This window comes from Microtus oregoni, unplaced genomic scaffold, assembly GCF_018167655.1.
Source record: "Microtus oregoni isolate MIOR12 unplaced genomic scaffold, Mior012 000047F_ref0000412, whole genome shotgun sequence".
Taxonomy (NCBI): domain Eukaryota; kingdom Metazoa; phylum Chordata; class Mammalia; order Rodentia; family Cricetidae; genus Microtus; species Microtus oregoni.
In genome coordinates this window covers 14640106-14657150 of record NW_024543221.1, presented here as the reverse complement: position 1 = coordinate 14657150, position 17045 = coordinate 14640106, and the positions used below count along the sequence as shown (strand labels likewise).

Sequence of the window (17045 nt, the reverse complement as noted above, 5' to 3'; positions counted from 1 at the left end):
GCTGAATTGATGATATTGTTTGGAGAGAAAGTGAGTTGCTGAAGGCCTATGATGGCGAGGTGGTCTCCATGAGGTGAGAGCTTTGCTTTGCTGTGCCCCCCCCCCCCCCCACCGCCAGGGCTTGCTTCATTTTGGAGCCATAATCAAGGAAGCTGGCCAGCCTAGACTGAGACTACAAACCATGAGCCAAAGCAAGTTGTTCCTCCCTTGAGTGATATCAGATATAGTACTGTCATAGTACTGAAAACTTGTGTAAGGCCTGGGAGCCTTTAGAGGATGGAGCTTGTTGTGTCTGAGAGGTAAAGAGTTGGGGACAGGAAGGGAAGTGGGTAGGCTGTGGCAGAGGTGACAATCAAGGAAGGATGGAAGAAGAAATGAGGATTGACAGCAGCAAGCTCTGGGGCACAGTGCAAGAATGTCCCCGTCAGCGTCTGTGCCTTGTGCATCCTGGATGAGCTAGTGAACCCCCAAAGGTGAGAAAGGATTGGCTTTGAGGCCACTATGCTTCCTTTCATTCCCATGGGATCACCACCCACTCACCGTCCACAGTATCACTGGTAACTATCTACCTTTCAAACACCTGGTTGACGTGACCAGGGATCTCAAAGCATTCAAGTTGGTGCATCTTGCTCTTAGAGTGCTGGCGGAGGCTGCTCGTTTATTCCCGGCTGCCCAGATCTGAAATAATTACACAGAAACTGTATAAATTAAAATACCACTTGGCCTATTAGCTTATGCATATTTCTGGCTAGCTCTTACATCTTAAATTAACCCATCTCTATTAATCTGTATATCACCACGAGGTTGTGGCCTACCGGTAAGGTCTCCTCTGGCAGCTAAATGGATTCTCCCCAACTCTACCTTCTTTCTCCCAGCATTTAGTTTAGTTTCCCCTGCCTTGCTCTGTTCTGCCCTGTCATAGGCTCAAGCAGCTTCTTTATTGATTAACCAATAAAAGCAACACATATTTAGAAGGACCTCCCACATCACTGGAGGACTAGCTGGCTAAGTCCACAACCCAGAAAAGGATATGTCTGGTCTGTCTCATGATTTTCCACCTGAGAATTTCCACCCAGGGATGTCTGACTGCAGGGGTGTCCTTGTAAAATGTGTTACATTAGTGGTGCAGGTCCATCTTAGCAAGACTGCAAGTGGAGATGGGAATGGCACCAGTCTGGAGCTCCTCAGACAAGTTGTGTGATCCTAAAAGGCATCTTCCAACTTCCACATTCTCTGAGCTGGCTGGGTCAGGCATCCTTCTGCCTGCTCACAGAGAGATAATGTCTCTGTCTCCATAGTTATTCCATGCAAATAAGTTCTCTGTATATCGTTAGCAGACTCAAAGTGCAATTGAAGTATGGTACACAATCCAGTACTTAGGGTGCATATATATATATATATATATATATATATATATATATATATATACACACACTAGTTAGCCTAGTACCGTGGGCTGTTGTATGACTGCTGTGCCCATTGCTGTCTAGTATAGCAGTGTCTGTGCATGGAGAGGGCAGAATACTGCCAGTGCATTCTAAGTGGGTGTCTGATCTGTCCCGTTGGTCTTGAATTCTGAACAGGTAAAACTTTAATAAAACTAAGTAACACACGGCCACCAACTCTATGCTGAAAGCAGTGGATTAGAGGAAAAAATATACATTTCCTATGGGTGCTGGCAGGGAAGCTTGTTTTAGATTCACGTTATTTAACAGTGTGGCAGAAGCCAGGCTATGGGTGGCACACGCCTTTAATCCCAGCACTCGGGAGGCAGAGGCAGGCGGATCTCTGTGAGTTCGAGACCAGCCTGGTGTACAGAGCTAGTTCCAGGACAGGCTCCAAAGCCACAGAGAAACCCTGTCTCAAAAAAAACAAAACACAAAAAAACAAAACAACAACAACAAAAAACCCCAGTGTGGCAGAGTCTGTGGAGCATTTGGGCCAATGCAGAGCCTCCTTTACGTTGCTCCCAGGCTCGTACTGGTTGACGGGGTAGGCTGAGACCCTGCGTGGAGGTCTGCTTACATGACTATGCTGGAGCAAGACATTTAAATGTAGCTGACTGGCCATGAGATGCTGTGCAAGGATTCTGAACAGGTGATCGTGTAAGCCACCATGTGGTCTGGAAGGAAGTGTGCAAAGGGTCACATGTGCTTGCACGCCTGTGACCATTCCTCTTTGTTTCCTAAGGCTTCTGGGAGCACACACCCTGGCTAACGTTTCTCAGAGCACTGTTCTGAAGGTGACAGTGGCTCTGTGTGTGGCGGTGGGGGTGGTGCAGCTTTGACACAGAGCCCCTCTCCCCCAGGACTTGTGTCTCCCGAGGGCTGCAGAGTAAGGCCTGAGTTGGGGAGTGCAGAGCAAAATTTAACGCATAGATCCTCAGATCAAACTCACCCATTCCAGAAGAGATCTGAGACTCACGCCAGGCTTCCAGTGTCTGGTCCAGCCTTCTAACAGGGAATGTCAAGTTTGTAGAAACGGTGGGAGGGAGCACCCAGGCCCTCCCTACGCCAAGTACTGTCCTGCACACCTGTCTGCTTCTCACCATCTCATTCCGCTCTTGAGATCGGGCCAATGAGATGTTTATGTCATTGATGAGTATTGGAAATCTCACCACCCCAGAGGCAGGTCACTAAAATATTTGTCAATTCTATCACTCCATTCTCTTTAATCAGAATTCTGTTGTTTGAAAACAGTGTACGTTTGTACTTCGGTCCTATGTAAAGATGTCACTCAACACGGTCCTGCAATGCACACGCTCTTTACAGTTTACACACACTGCTAGATGGATTGTGGTCTTTCAGTTACTTGGTAAACAGTTGGCAAGAACTAGTGTGTTTCTTTTCTGCTGCATAGCTGAGGTCAGCTCATCAGAGAGTAGAGGTTGTGGTTGGTGTGAAGCCCTGGAGGCAGAGACAGGCTGGGAAGGTCTGTGGCACGGGCCTAGTTATGCTTAGACTGTTTGCAGCCCCAAAGAAGCAACAAGAGACTGCTGAAATGGCCCAAATCTGGTACTTTGCGTGAGGGATAGTGTCACTCAGCCCTTGCTTCAGGACTTGAAGCTCAATGTCCTGAGAGTCGTGTAGGGCTCCCTCAAGGGCTCTGCAGAGTGTTGGTTAAAACCAGGGTTCCTATGCTTGCTTCACTTACTTTTCAAGTTCTCACCAACCCTCTAGAAACTTCTGCATATTTTGTCTTGAGTCGTAGGCTCCCTGTAGTCAAGCTGCTTTTGTTGGGATGGTGTCAGAGGGCAGATCCTAGCAAGGCCTTGGGACTGATCAGCTATCATTATGGAAGAATGAACAGGCCTCAGGCAGGATTTAGTGGCTGTAGCCTCAGAATCGGTGCTCATTGTGGAGCGACCTGAAAGATGATACTTCAGAGTTCCTCCAGGAGCGAACAGATAGAACTGTGGTTTCTGGCTATTCTAAGCCCCTAGCATTTTCGCTTATGGCTTTAAGCAGTATTTCTTTTGTACTTCAGAATGAGTGGGCTCGCATTTCCAGGCTCCTTCTTCAGTGAAAGAAGCTGAGAGATGAAGGGAGAGGCGGGTCATCCGCTCTTACTTGACATTGGGTGACGTGTGCCCCTGGTTTCTAACGGGGTGATTATGCTGGCCTAGGTAATTTTTGAAGTGCCGTCTGGTTACAGGGAGTCTTTATTTCTAAAACAAAAGATGGTTTGACCAGGGAAATCAGCTGTGCTCCCTCGAATCTGAAAGAGGGAACAAGTGCTGATCTGGTTGGTTCAGGAAACCTTAAGCACAGTGTCTTGAAGGTGTCCCTCCGTCAACCAGAGAACAAATGTCTCCATTTAATGTATGACTATGTCGGGAAAAAAATGCAACCCCAGTAGGTGAGCAAAGAGAGAAGGGACTTTCAGGGATTTGAAAGCCCATGAGTGTTTAGTATTTGCTCTCTCAGCATTAACAAGGTCACCTTGCTAATACATGTTAATTTTGAAAGTTTAATTGACCTCTGGAATTTTAATATCAACCTTTTTTGGTGTGTTTAGAGGTTGGAGCAGTCACAGAAGAAACGGAAGCTTGTGATTGGTGGAGCCTGGGCGCTGTCCTCTTCGAACTTCTCACTGGCAAGGTATGCAGTGACCTAGACACCTAGCGCATGCATCCAGATGCCACCCCGACTCCAAGTCAAGCGCATTAGCCTTTCCTGTAGTCAGGGGCTGAGGAAAACTTCAATGTCAGAAGCAGGCAGAGGAATTTATCAAGATACTGATTTTTAAAAAAGCCCTGTAACATTGAACAGTTGATGGCAATCCTCTGCTATACCATAGCTACCCAGCGAGAGGCTCGGCTCATCTCCCGCCCGCCTAGCGAGACAGCATTAGCAGAACCACATCTGTGGGGTCGTCACCGGCATGTGTTAGAGTCCTCTGGATTCTTTCAGGTTCTTGTCTGAATCCAGGGGACATTCAGTCTTAAAAAGTTAATGTTGACATTAAAGGTAGTGTCTTTCCTCCTACACCGCACATTCCTCTCTCTGTTCTAAGATGGGGACAGCGTGCACTCGCTCCGATTAGGAACTTTTAAGCTTGATGCTTGAGGTTAATAGACCTTAGCTGAGTCTTGTGCCTGTTGCCTCCTCGGAGGAACCAGGAGTAGTTGCGTGGTCCCACTTTGTTCAGTGTATGAATTAGAAATGTAAGATCACCGTGGAGTACACAGGAGCTGGCATTTGTAGGCAAACTGTAAAATGTAACTGTCCACGCGTTAAGGTGGTGCTGGACAAACTCCACCCTGGAAAGATTTCCCAGAACATTAGTTCCTTCAAAGCTGTCAAGTCCCCCTTTGGAGCCTGTGTGTTGTTTCAGCTTTCTGGTTATGAAGGAGAAGGGACGGTGGCACAAGCCTGTGACGGGAGCATGGTGACTGGCAGCTCCTTGCAGATCTCTGTAGGCTCACAGCCTAATCTTTCTCGGTGAGGCCGTGTTGACGGCTGTGCCTCCACGTTAGATGGTGTCAGCTCTCTGTAGCTGCTGCCTGTGTGCCCCGTGGTATAGCAGGGTGTGATGTGACTTGGGATAAGAAATGTAACTGATTGGCTGTTTCAGACGCTGGTGGAGTGCCATCCCGCAGGAATAAATACCCACACCACTTTGAACATGCCAGACTGCGTTTCTGAGGAGGCTCGCTCACTCATTCAACAGGTAATTGAATCGACCCCCGGGGTCAGTACCTCGGGCTTGCAGATCAGCAGAGCAGATCAGGTGTGAGTTGTCTTTGAAATGGGTCTAATACAGTTGAGGTATTCCCATTATGTTCATAATAATAGCCTTTAAAACACATCTTGGCAAGCTGGAGAGTTGACTGAGGACTTTGAGCACTGGCTGCTCTTTCAGAGAACCTGAGTTAAGTTCCCAGCACCCACATGGCCACCCATAATTGCAGTTCCATGGGATCCAACACCCTTTTCTGACCTCTGTGGACAACTGGCATGCATGTGGTATACATACATACATGTGGGCAAAACACTCGTAAAATAAATCAATCTAAAAACTTACATTTCAGGAACTTCTAATATGAAAGTTTTGTGAACAATTAGCTTTAATAAACAGTACTAGAGCTGGGTGGTGGTGGCACACACCTTTAATCCCAGCATTTGGGAGACAGAGGCAGGTGGATCTCTGTGAGTTTGAGGCCAGTCTGGTTTACTGAGGGAGTTCCAGGACAGCCAGGGTTACATGGAGAAACCCTGTCTTGAACCCTCCCTCTGCCCCAAAACACACGCACACACACACATACACACACACACACACACACATACACACACAGTACTAGGATGATTTAGAATGCTAGACAAATAACTTCAGGTTAAAATATTAGTATTTTATTTATTTTTTTACTTTTGAAATGGGTCTTATCATGTAGCTCTGGCTGGCCCAAAACTTTAAGAGCAGGCTGACTTTGAACTTAAATAATCCTTCTGTCTCTGCCTCCTCAATGCTGGGGTTAGTTGTGTATCCACATCCCAGGTACTTGTGTAGAAGTATGTGGCTGGTCACATCCAAGTGAAGGAATGGCTTCTCAGACTCTAATCACACACCAGGGACTGTGATGCCATGTTGTGTTATAGGTTCTGGAGTCAATGTGCTTGAATTCAAACCCTGCTTGGCAACCTAATACCTGTGTGATCTTATTAAGCAGGTTAGTAGTTTCTGTACAAAAGGAACAAAGGGCCGTTGCCGGCAGAGTTACAGTGGGCTGAGAGCCTAAGTCCACCCATGTTACCCAGTTAGGCTAATGGCTGGCCTGCGACAAGTGCGATCTCAAGTCTTAATTATTGTAGAAGGGCAGGGTTGAGGCTCATGACTTCTGTAATTTGATGGGGCACATGCTTGCATTATGGGGCTGCTGATGCAGGAATCTGGCAACTGCTGGTTTTGCAGGGGAAAGGCTTAGAAGTTGTGGACTAGAAATGAGCCAAAATTAGTTACACAAATGCACGAAACTGTCATAAAGGGTTCTAAAGCCAGGGACTAGCACACACAGTTGTTGCTTATTTATGAACAGCACACCAGGTGCTGTTTATTTTATAGATAGTTAAATTAATAAATAATGAGCAAAAATTAAAAATAAAGAAAGTGGACTCTTGGCTAAAGTTGGATAGTGGCCTTTGGTAGACAATGATGCTGGCAAGTCCCCCTCCCCAGTGCTCCAGCACCAGACAGGAGTGGGGAAATCATTTTAGTGCCCCTGAAACTGACTAAAGGGTGCAGTGACCGGGGAATCAGCTGAGCATAGGGCAAAGATGTCTTGCCTCATCGTCTTTACAGTATCCACCTGTTTCTCCTTCCTTTCATCATGGGACCAGGCTATAGGGACAAGCTCTGAGCATCAGGAATGGATAGGAACTTTCCGTAGGCCAGCGTAGACTGTTTGGGCCTGAACTGTGAATGGCTTCTCCTGCCTGTGGAAAGAGATGGAGGCTTGACTGGCTGTTTGGACACAGCCTTTACTGAGTCCCTGGTGGACAGCTAAGCTATAGAGACATGGGAAGCCCAGCTGAAAGAGCAAAGCCAACCAACCAGAGACATCAGCAGCGCTTTACAGTGCAGGGGGAGGGAAGGCTGTGGACTTCAGAACTGAGTGAAGTGGGTACCAGACAAGGACACAGACCACAGCCATGTAATGTTCATGGGTCACAGATCACAGCCATGTAATGTTCATGGTGACACAGACCACAGCCATGTAATGTTCATGGTGACACAGACCACAGCCATGTAATGTTCATAGGACATAGACCACAGCCATGATAATGTTCATGGGGACACGGACCACAGCTGTGATAATGTTCATGGGGACACAGACCACAGCTATGTAATGTTTATGGAGACACACCATGTAGAAACATTCTGTTTTCAGGGAAATGTCACATGACTGTAGTGGAGGCATAAGTGGTGGGACTTGTGCAGAGAGTATCATTTTATGGAAATTGTCTCAGGGTGACCCCAGATCTGGGCTTAACAAAACACCCACCAGTTACTATAATATTTTCAGAGAATCAAAATAGGCTGTGTTTAAAGAATTAAGGGAAGGTGTCATAACAATAAAATAAGTTACAAAATGAAAAGTTGAGGAAAACCAGGTTGAAATATTACACTGATAAGTTCACTGAATGAAGTGAGAAATCCCCGGAAGACCACGCTGACATATCTTGAGAAATCCCCGGAAGACCACGCTGACATATCTGAGAAATCCCTGGAAGACCACGCTGAGATGTCTGAGGAATCCCCAGAAAACCACGCTGACAGGTCCAAAAAAGCCCTGGAAGACCACACTAACACGTCCAAGGAATCCCAGGAAGACCATGCTGACATGTCTGAGGAATCCCAGGAAGAACACGCTGAGATGTCTGAGGAATCCCCGGAAGACCACACTGACACGTCTGAGGAATCCCTGGAAGAACACGCTGAGATGTCTGAGGAATCCCCGGAAGATTACGCTGACATGTCTGAGGAATCCCCGGAAAACCACGCTGACATGTCTGAGGAAACCCCGGAAGAACACGCTGACATGTCTGAGGAATCCCCGGAAGAACACGCTGACATGTCTAAAATATAAGCAGTAGGATGGGTCGGAAGAAATGGCCCACTCTGAAAACACGCTCCAATGTATGAAGAATAATGAACAGGTCCAGAGGGGTCTATGAGGCAATATTTTTCTTTCAAATGCACCAATGTACATACAATGAGAGTTCCAGAAGAAGAGGAAGTTGGGAAAAGAAGCAGAAATACTTGAAGAATAATGGGTGAAAACAGCCCTTGTTTCAGGAGTGACACAGAAGAAACTTAGTGGACACTGCATAGAAAAATGAGAGCCACATGCAGGCACACTGATGCCAGATTGTTGAAAAGCAAAAACAGGAAAAATGTAAAGCCAGCAAGAGAAAGGTCCATCTGATGCTTTGCTTCTTGTTGAAAACAACGGAAACCAGAGATACTAGGATAGCATTCATAGTATTGAAGGGAAGAATCAGTCAGCCTATAATTCAGAAAAGTTACTTTTCATAAATGGTAAAATAAAGACACTCCCAGATAAAGAATGACTGAGTAGCTCCCAGCCATGGATGCACATGTGCAGGAGCTAGGGACTCTTTCGGGGTGGAGGGCATGGTGGCAGGTTGGGTGCTCAGGTCTGAGCACGCTGTGAACAGTGCAGTGGTTGAGAGAAGTTCATAAAAAGCCTCTAAGTATATTTTTCCATTTAGATCTCCCACCTGTTTTAAAAAATACACATGTAGTGATAATTATGAGATGGTGGTATTGGGTTTATGACATGTATAGATACGATATAAATGTAGCTCTTGGTGTAAGTCCATTTTTCAATCCCAAATTCAAACAACAGATCGTGTATGTGTGTGTGTGTGTGTGTGTAGGCTGTCAGGGCTTGGCATCTCATACCTGTAATCCCAACATGTGGAAGACTGAGACAGGAGAACTACCATTAGTTCAGGGCTAGTTTGGGCTACATACTGAGGCATTCCGGGCCAATCTGAGTCACAGTATGAGACCCTGCTTCAGAAAAAAAGAAAAGCTAGAAAGGATTGTGTGTTGTGTGTGTGTGTTTTTCCCGTCACCTCTCTCTACACAGTGCAGAAGCTGTTTGTACATTGTCACTTTGTGTTGTGTGTTAAAGTCATCTGAGGTGATTTGAAGTGTGGGAGACATGCTTATATGTTGTCTGAGTTTCTGTCCTCCCACCAGGTCCCACAGTCATTTAGCCCCAAAGAAATCACACAGAAGTCTACATTAATCATAAACTGATTGGCCCATTAGCTCAGGCTTCTTATTAACTCTTACAACTTATATTAGCCCATTATTCTAGTATATGTTAGCCACATGGCTCGTACCTTTTTCAGTGGGGTAGGTCACATCTTCCTTCTTCTGTGTCTGGGCAGGACTGGGGAGGAATGGGCTTCCTCCTTTCCAGAATTCTGTTCTCACTGACCCGCCTCTACTTCCTGTCTGGTTGTCCCCCCCCCCCATACTTCCTGCCTGGCTACTGGCCAATCAGCGTTTATTCAAAACATAATTGACAGAATATAGACAATTGTCCTACACCACTTATAGACTTGTTCGAGCACTGTTGCGGACTTGAGAACCATGTATCTTGGTATTCATGCAGACTCTGGAACCAGGACCCCGTGGACACCAAATGGTGACTGTACCTAGCAATAGTAGGTGGGTAGGATTGGGCCATGGAGGGAGAAAATTCTGCCTGTTACTGAGTTAGTGCTATTCTGAAGTAGATTATAATAAATTAAGTTGTGTGATCTCTACAGCAACTGCTAAAGGAACCCTGGGAACTTCCTAAGTGAGTGTCTGTACACACTGTACAAGTCATTGAAGTACCTGGAAAAGTAGACGGGACAACTTTGAGTTCAAATACAAATGGGCTAAAGAGAAAGGTTAAGGACAGGCAAACTGCACAGTCACCCTGAGAGCTGGGGTACTAAAGGTTAGCAAATGGACATTAGAGCAGGGGCCTGCGCACAACAGACAGCATCTTGGGAGGAGAGGTCAGCACAGGAAGTGCACCTGGTAATAGCCCAAAGTACACAAAAAGGCTGAATTGAAGGGAAAAATAGTTCAGCAAAACAAATGGAGTCCTCCATATTTGATCTAGGTAGTTGTGGACACCAGCAGGCTGTAGGGGATGCATGGACATCCTCTGTACATGTTCAGGATACAGATGGAGCCTCTGCAGTGATGGCAGAGGGAACACGCTTACCACGCACAGTGTCTGCAGAGTGCACATGCTCACCATGCCCATTGAAAGCAGCCTCGGGTGACTGTGTGCTTTGCACCCATACCTCCACCGTTAGAAAGGCTGAAGTCTAACAGCGTACTCTGACAACAGCAGAGGAATTATCAATCAATAACAGACAACAGGCAGGCCAGAGTTTCAAGGTCATCCTTGGCTTTACAGCAAGTTATAGGCCAGCCTGGACTTCAGGAGATCCTGCTTCCAAAACAAAAAACAAAAAACAGCTCAAAACAAAAAGCACTCCGAACCCCAAAAAGAGTCAGCTAAATCTACAGATACTTGGGGATTAAACCCCATACTTACTTCTGAGTAACTTACAGGTCAAAGAAGTCCTAAGAAGAATCACAACACATTATTGTTGTATATGGAAGTAGAAACCCATCCCAGGGCTTGTGGAGGACCAGTACCGTTATTATACCTGCATTTACACAAGGAGGAGCCCTGACGTTGGAGTCTAGGCTTGCACCTCAGACACCGAAAAGAACTGGGCATGGGCGCTCATGCTTATGATCCCAACAATTGGCAAGCTAAGGCAGGAGGATTGCCATGAGTTCAAGGCCAGTCAGGGCTCTAGAATGGGTCCCTACTTAAAAAAATGAATGAATACAGAACTATACAAATAAAGTAAGCACAAATAAACAGAAGCAACAGAAACCAGTGAGAGAGGAAGAAGGGGAATCACAGCTTGAAAAGGTGTGTGGTGTCTGGAGACTGTCCAGCTGCAGCATACAGAGGTGGAGATGCCTGGCGTTTGGAGCACTCTTAAAGAACGCTGCTGTGAACTAGCTCGCCCTGTACTGCAGTCATCAGGACAGCCGTGTGCTTTGTACACATGCGTGGGACTCAGTGCTCAGCTGAGCCCCACCCTTACTGCGTCCTGCATAGAGACTAACTCACAGTAACTCCCAGGACTCTGTGGAGGAGCTAGAACTGTCAAACCTGTAGAGGAAACACGAGAAACCGCACATGGCCTTGGGCTACGACAGAGCTCTTAGAACACCAAAGCATGAGCCATAAAAGAAACACTGATAAAGTCGACTTCATTAACATTAAAAATGTGAGCACTTCAGAGATGTGTGGAGAAAGTGGAAAGCCACGGGCTGGGGAAGATGTTTGCAAACCGCTGTCTGTGCTTGTGTTCAGGATGAATACAGGACTCTTGTCACCCAAGCAAGACAGACAGCTTGGTGTGGAAATGGGTGGAAGGTGAGCTGTTTCAGCCGAGAGGCTATCTGGATGGTTATCAGGGCATACAGCCATGATCAGTGTCATTAGTCCCAGGGAGTACAATTAAAGCCACCACGAGAGGCACGGGCCCTCTAGAGCTGCTTTCACTCAAGGCCAGAGGGTACGGAGGCAGAAAACCCAGGGTTCTCGCTCCTTGCTGATGGGACTGTAGACAGGTATGGCCATATTGGGACAGTTTGGCAGTTTCTTAATAAGTTATATATAAGCCTGCTGTGTGACTGAGGAGTTCTGACCCGAGGAATAAACTCAGCTGGAAACACTTGACCTCCTAAGCAACACACATGACTCTTATGTCGTTCAGTACAGCCGGAACTGGGAGCTTGGAGCCCACTAGCCAACGAGTAGATGAACAATGGTAGAGGCATTGTGGACTATCAATCAGGAGAAAAACCAGTGCTTATCCACGGATGGTTCATTCCCACTGGCGCTGTGCTGGGGAAGGAGAGCGCGAAGACTCACTTAGTATTGCACCCCATAGCTGCCTGGGAAGGGCAGGCTCAGAGCAGTGGCTGCTGTGGGCTGAGGTTGTGGGGAACAGATGTCACGGAGCACCCCTTTTCAGGGGGGCCTGGAGCTGGGCTGGACCATGCCCAAGTCTGTTGACCTGGACTTGCAGTAGATGTCTATATGGTGTATAAATTGTCCCTTAGCGAAGCTGTTGACACAGAATGTGAGGATGCAGGCATGTCTCAGGCACACGCTCCCAGCATGCCCAGGGCCTTCATTGCTTCTTGTTTTTACTCTTAAAAATCTGACTGCCTATGACATTATTTTCTTATTTTATACATAATTCCTAATTCTGAATAAGTCATAACCTATTTCATTTACTGGATCAAATTACTTCATCAAATGTACCAGCCAGTTCAAAGGAAGTGGTTTGGGGACATAGCTTTGCTTGTTCAGATTTGAGCGTATGTCCTGGTGGTGTAGCGTTAAGGAACTGGAAGACAGTGGGACTCCCAGACTCCTGAGTCCTGGAGAAAGCAGCTACATCTCTTGATCCTGTTACCCTCTTTGAGGATAAGGGAAAGCTGTTGACCAGCTTGTCACTCAGGTGGCATGCTCCCCCAGACCACAGCCAGATAGCCGGTCCTGAAGTCCTTCCCTTCACAGCCCCCTTTTCTCTCATTGCTTCTGTGTTCCTGTCACTCACAGAAGCTTCTGTTTCAGCTCTTGCAGTTCAACCCTCTGGAGCGTCTGGGTGCTGGAGTGGCCGGTGTTGAAGACATCAAATCTCACCCATTCTTCACTCCAGTGGACTGGGCAGAACTGACAAGATGAATGTCACGAGACCCCTTGTGATAGGACTTCAGGAGTGGCTAGTCTTCCTTCAGCTGCTGTGCCAGAGCCTTGGGACAAGGCCTTAGAGGACGCAGCGGGGCAGTGGGCTGACAGACTCCCTTACCCCCGTCTGACATGAGACCAGTGAACCTTGCCAGCAGCGGCTCTGCTCTCGCCTTCCCCCAGATGTGACGTAATGTGACTTCAGGGTTTCAGGTGTGTGGCAGACACCTGTGCAAAACACCTCTGCTGGGAAGCTGTAAGTGTAGAAGGGGCATTTACGTGACTGGGGGGCCTTGTGGTGACAGCTGATGGTGCTTCTGCTGAACAAGACTGGTTCACACGACTGAGTCAGGATTTGCTGAGTAACACACTAATCTGCTCTGTGGACAGTGTCGCCAGGCTGCTGACAGTGTGAGGAGGAATGCCCAGTGCTGACAGGGCCAGGGGAACTGAGGAAAAACACTCTTGCCAGCTTTGAACCTGCTGGTTGATGCTGCTAACTCTGAGGGCTCCTGGGAACATGCCTGACTCCTGTCCGTCTCCCCTGGCTCCATGTCCTGCATCCTCTGCTCATTCTCTTGGGCTCTGTTTTCCCACTTCTGTTAACACAAAAGGGAGGGGTGTTCATCCCCAAGCTGCCAGTGTAACAAGAAATCATGATGTCCAATAAATGTGGTTAAAACTCGGATGGCGTCTTTATTAATAGCTTAAGATTTAAAGGTTCATTTTGAAGAGTCCTTCTTTTCTGTTCCTGCTCTTGTGGAAGGTGGACACTTGCTGCTGCTGTGGCCGAGGGTGTTTGTTTTCCTTTGGGCTGACATACCTGGACCCATAGTCTGTCGTGTATACACATCCTGTTTCACAGCCCAGCGAGGTGATGCTGAGCTGAGCTCCTGACGCTCACCTGTCTCATGTCTGGTGATGCCACGTCATCTTGCTAAGGTAGCGTCGCTGCCACCACGCTGTTTGCCAAAACCTAGAGATGCCTCAAGTGTTAGTGTCTGCCAAACTTCTTGTGGGACAAGGCACTGCTTCCACGTGAGAGGCCACCAGAAATGACTGGAATTTTCTGTTGTCATTGTGTTTTGTTTGTTTGTTGTATCAGAACCTTGTGCCTGCATGTTAGGCAAGCGGTGTCCCGAGCTCCAGCCCCTGAATTTTTCCTTCCGTTCTAAAGCATGTGCTTTTAGAGTCTGTGTGAGAGGCCACCCTGGCCCCAGGAGCATCTCAGCATCCATCTGCTGACTTCCAGGTCTCCCATCAAGATAAACAGAAGCAGAAATGTTTGTTGAAACACAGGAAATGTGCAAGCATTTTCCCTTTTTCTATTATTTGTCTCCCCTTTCCCCTTTTCGTTCCCTTTATAATCTGAAACCCAGCTGAAGGGCTGTCACAATACCAGGTTGGGATATAGCAGGTCACCAAGATCAGACCTCAGTCAAGATGACATCAGTCCCTGGAGCTGGGTTTGGCTTGCCACCCCCTGGCCTCATGACAGGAATTCACGCAGGTGAGACACAGAAGGACTTCCTGTGTAGGAAGTCTGTAAGCACTCAGAGCCAGCCAGGGCAGAACTTCCTTCCAGAAGTGCCCTATGACATAAAATCAGGACTTCACAACCTTCCATGTGACTTGGACCCCTGGGCTCGAAGGACAGTAACACAAACAGATGGTTGCCAGGTCGGTTGGTGGACACACTTCCACAGCTGTGACTTCTCTTTCTGCGTGTTTGGTTGGGGCTTGCACTCAGTGTAAACACACCATTCATGTTGGACACAAATTATTTTAGAAATAAAATGGACTCAATGTCTGTGCGTGAAGCCCATCCTTCGTGCCATGCTGTGTACATGCCTGAAATCCAGCTGCATGAGACAGACTTCGGTTGCAGCTCATGCCTTGTTGGCTCAAAGAGGCTCGGAATATGGGTCAAAACCGTTCGAGAAATTACCAAATTTTTTTCAAATCCATTTTTTAAAAACTAGAGTAAAAGTAAGATTTGTCATTTCAATCATTTTGAATGTGTGCATGCGTGTGTGTGTGCACGTATGTGAAGGTCAGAAGTCGACACTTGGTGTCTGTCTTGGTTAGGATTTCTATTTCTGCGATGAGGCACCATGACCAAAAGGTAAATTGGGGAGGAAAGAGTTTATTTGACTTTTATTTCCCCATCACTGTTCATCACTGAAGGAGTCAGGACAGGAACTCAAACAGGGTAGGAACCTGGAGGCAGGAGCTGATGCAGAGACCATGGAGGGGAGCTGCTTACTGGCTTGCTCATCATGGCTTGCTCAGTTTGCTTTCTTATAGAACCCAGGACCACCAGCCCAGGGGTGGCACCACACAGTGGGATGGGCACTAATTAAGAAAATGCCCTGCAGGCTTGGCCACAGCCTGAGCTTATGGAGGCATTTTCTCAACTGAGGTTCGCTCCTCTCAGATGACTTTATCTTGTGTCAAGTTGACATAGAACTATCCAGCATGGTGCCTTCTTCCATTTCTCCCTGCTGTATTTTTTGAGGCAGTATCTCTCACTGAGTTTTATCTGGACTGTCTGTGAGTGAGGTAAGTGAGCCTCAGGGATCCTAACTCCTCCTTCCCAGTGCTGGGAATTCAGGTCCATGTTGCCTGTGTTTTCATGTGGGATCCGGGAACCTCGTGTTTGTGTAGCAGGCACCTTGCCCACTGAGCCGTCTCCCTATCCCTACTTCAGCCACTTTGGGCATCGATGCAGAAGTGACATTTAGCACGCATAAATCCTCATGCAGCTGTCACCACTCTCTCTCCAGAACTGAGCCAGAACCATGTCTGTTCCACAACTTCCTGTTTGTCTCCCCAGCTCCTGGTCTTTGTGGCTTGGGCTCTGGTAGGTATTTCATGTAAGTGGAATCATAGGCTGTGTGTTTTTTGTGTGTCTGTTTACTTAGTGTGTCATTTCCAAGGCCCATCCATGCTGTGGACCGCGTCTGTCTCCATTTAAAGGCCATCTCATGCCCCATCGCGAATATATCACTTTTGGTGAAGTGACTCACCTGGTGAGTGAAACTCAGCCCTAAGGGGAGTCGTCTTCTTGACCTGGCTGTGATTGGCGGCCTGTCCTCCCTAGCCTGGCCGACTGTCTATCTGTTTATAGCACTCCATCATGGGCTTATCACGTTTGACTTTAGCTGTCTGTCTGTTCACCTACCTGACACTGTTTTACCTTTGGTCTCCTGTGAGTGGTGTCCGGAGCCTGGATGTGTGGATTCCCAAGTATCCCTCTCCCTGTGACTTTGTGTTTTGACTTGGAATCCCCAGGGTTGACTTTTCTCTGCTCTTGTAGAGGACTTCGTCAGACAGGTTGTCAGTGGCTCACACTATGATATGAAGATCTCCGACTTCACCCCACAGGTAGGTGACTGATGCTTCCCAAAAAGCAAAGAGAATGCCATCTGAGTGTTGGCCATGGTTGAGGTTTGCTGACACTGTGGCATGAGCTTGTATTACTTAAGACAGATTTTTTTCTAACTTACTTCTTAATAATAATGAAACTCCTTTAGTTTTATTTGAATTGAAAGGTAATCATTTGTTTATTGACTACGATGTGATGTTTGGATGTGTGTCCATTGTGGAACTTATGAACCTGTATTTACACGAGTACTAACTGTGTCTAAGCATGAGTACACTCCATCTTTTCAGCAGCCTGGGATATGAACCGTTCTTGGTGGTGATCCTGTTCCTTTGACTGGCACCTCCCTCCAGTGGCCCCTGCTCTTCGTAGGGGTTTTCCGGGATTTTGGTAATCCGTTCAGGCTGCCTTGTTTAGTTTGTATATTGTATGTGCACATGTATGTGCATGTGTATGTGTGTGGTGTGTGGAAGTTAAGGATGTTCCTCACCTCCTACCTTGTCCGAGACAGGTCTGTTATTCACTATGTACACTGGGCTAGCTGGCTTGCAAGCTTCCGGGAGTCTGTCTTCCTCCTCCCACAGGGTTCCTGGGATACAACTGCACGCCACTGTGCCTGGCTTCCCGTGTGTTCTGGGGGCCTGGATGCAGGTCCTTACTCTTGTGTGATAAGCCCTCTGCCCCCTGAGCCTTCTCCCCAGATTTATTCAAACATGTTTAAAATCGCTCCAACTTGGTTGGGTTTTCCCTCAGCCTTTTCCCATCTGCACTTACTTCAGGGCCAGTGGGAACCAAGCGTGGGTAATCTCTCAGGCCACGTGTGTGTTCCAGGTAGAC

At 47.3% G+C, this 17045-nt stretch overlaps 1 protein-coding gene across 6 annotated transcripts in view; it reads left to right on the top strand.

Moving 5' to 3' along the window:
• Positions 1-13508, top strand: part of Rps6kc1 (ribosomal protein S6 kinase C1) — a 144953-nt gene extending 131445 nt beyond the window's left edge. For all 6 annotated transcript variants that reach the window (XM_041635391.1, XM_041635393.1, XM_041635392.1 and 3 more), the window contains 3 exons: positions 4018-4100; positions 5077-5172; positions 12710-13508. In XM_041635391.1, the coding sequence (XP_041491325.1) occupies positions 4018-4100; positions 5077-5172; positions 12710-12820 (290 nt within the window). In that variant the 3' untranslated portion in view covers positions 12821-13508. The remainder of the gene's footprint in view (positions 1-4017; positions 4101-5076; positions 5173-12709) is intronic.
• Positions 13509-17045: the final 3537 nt, after the last annotated feature.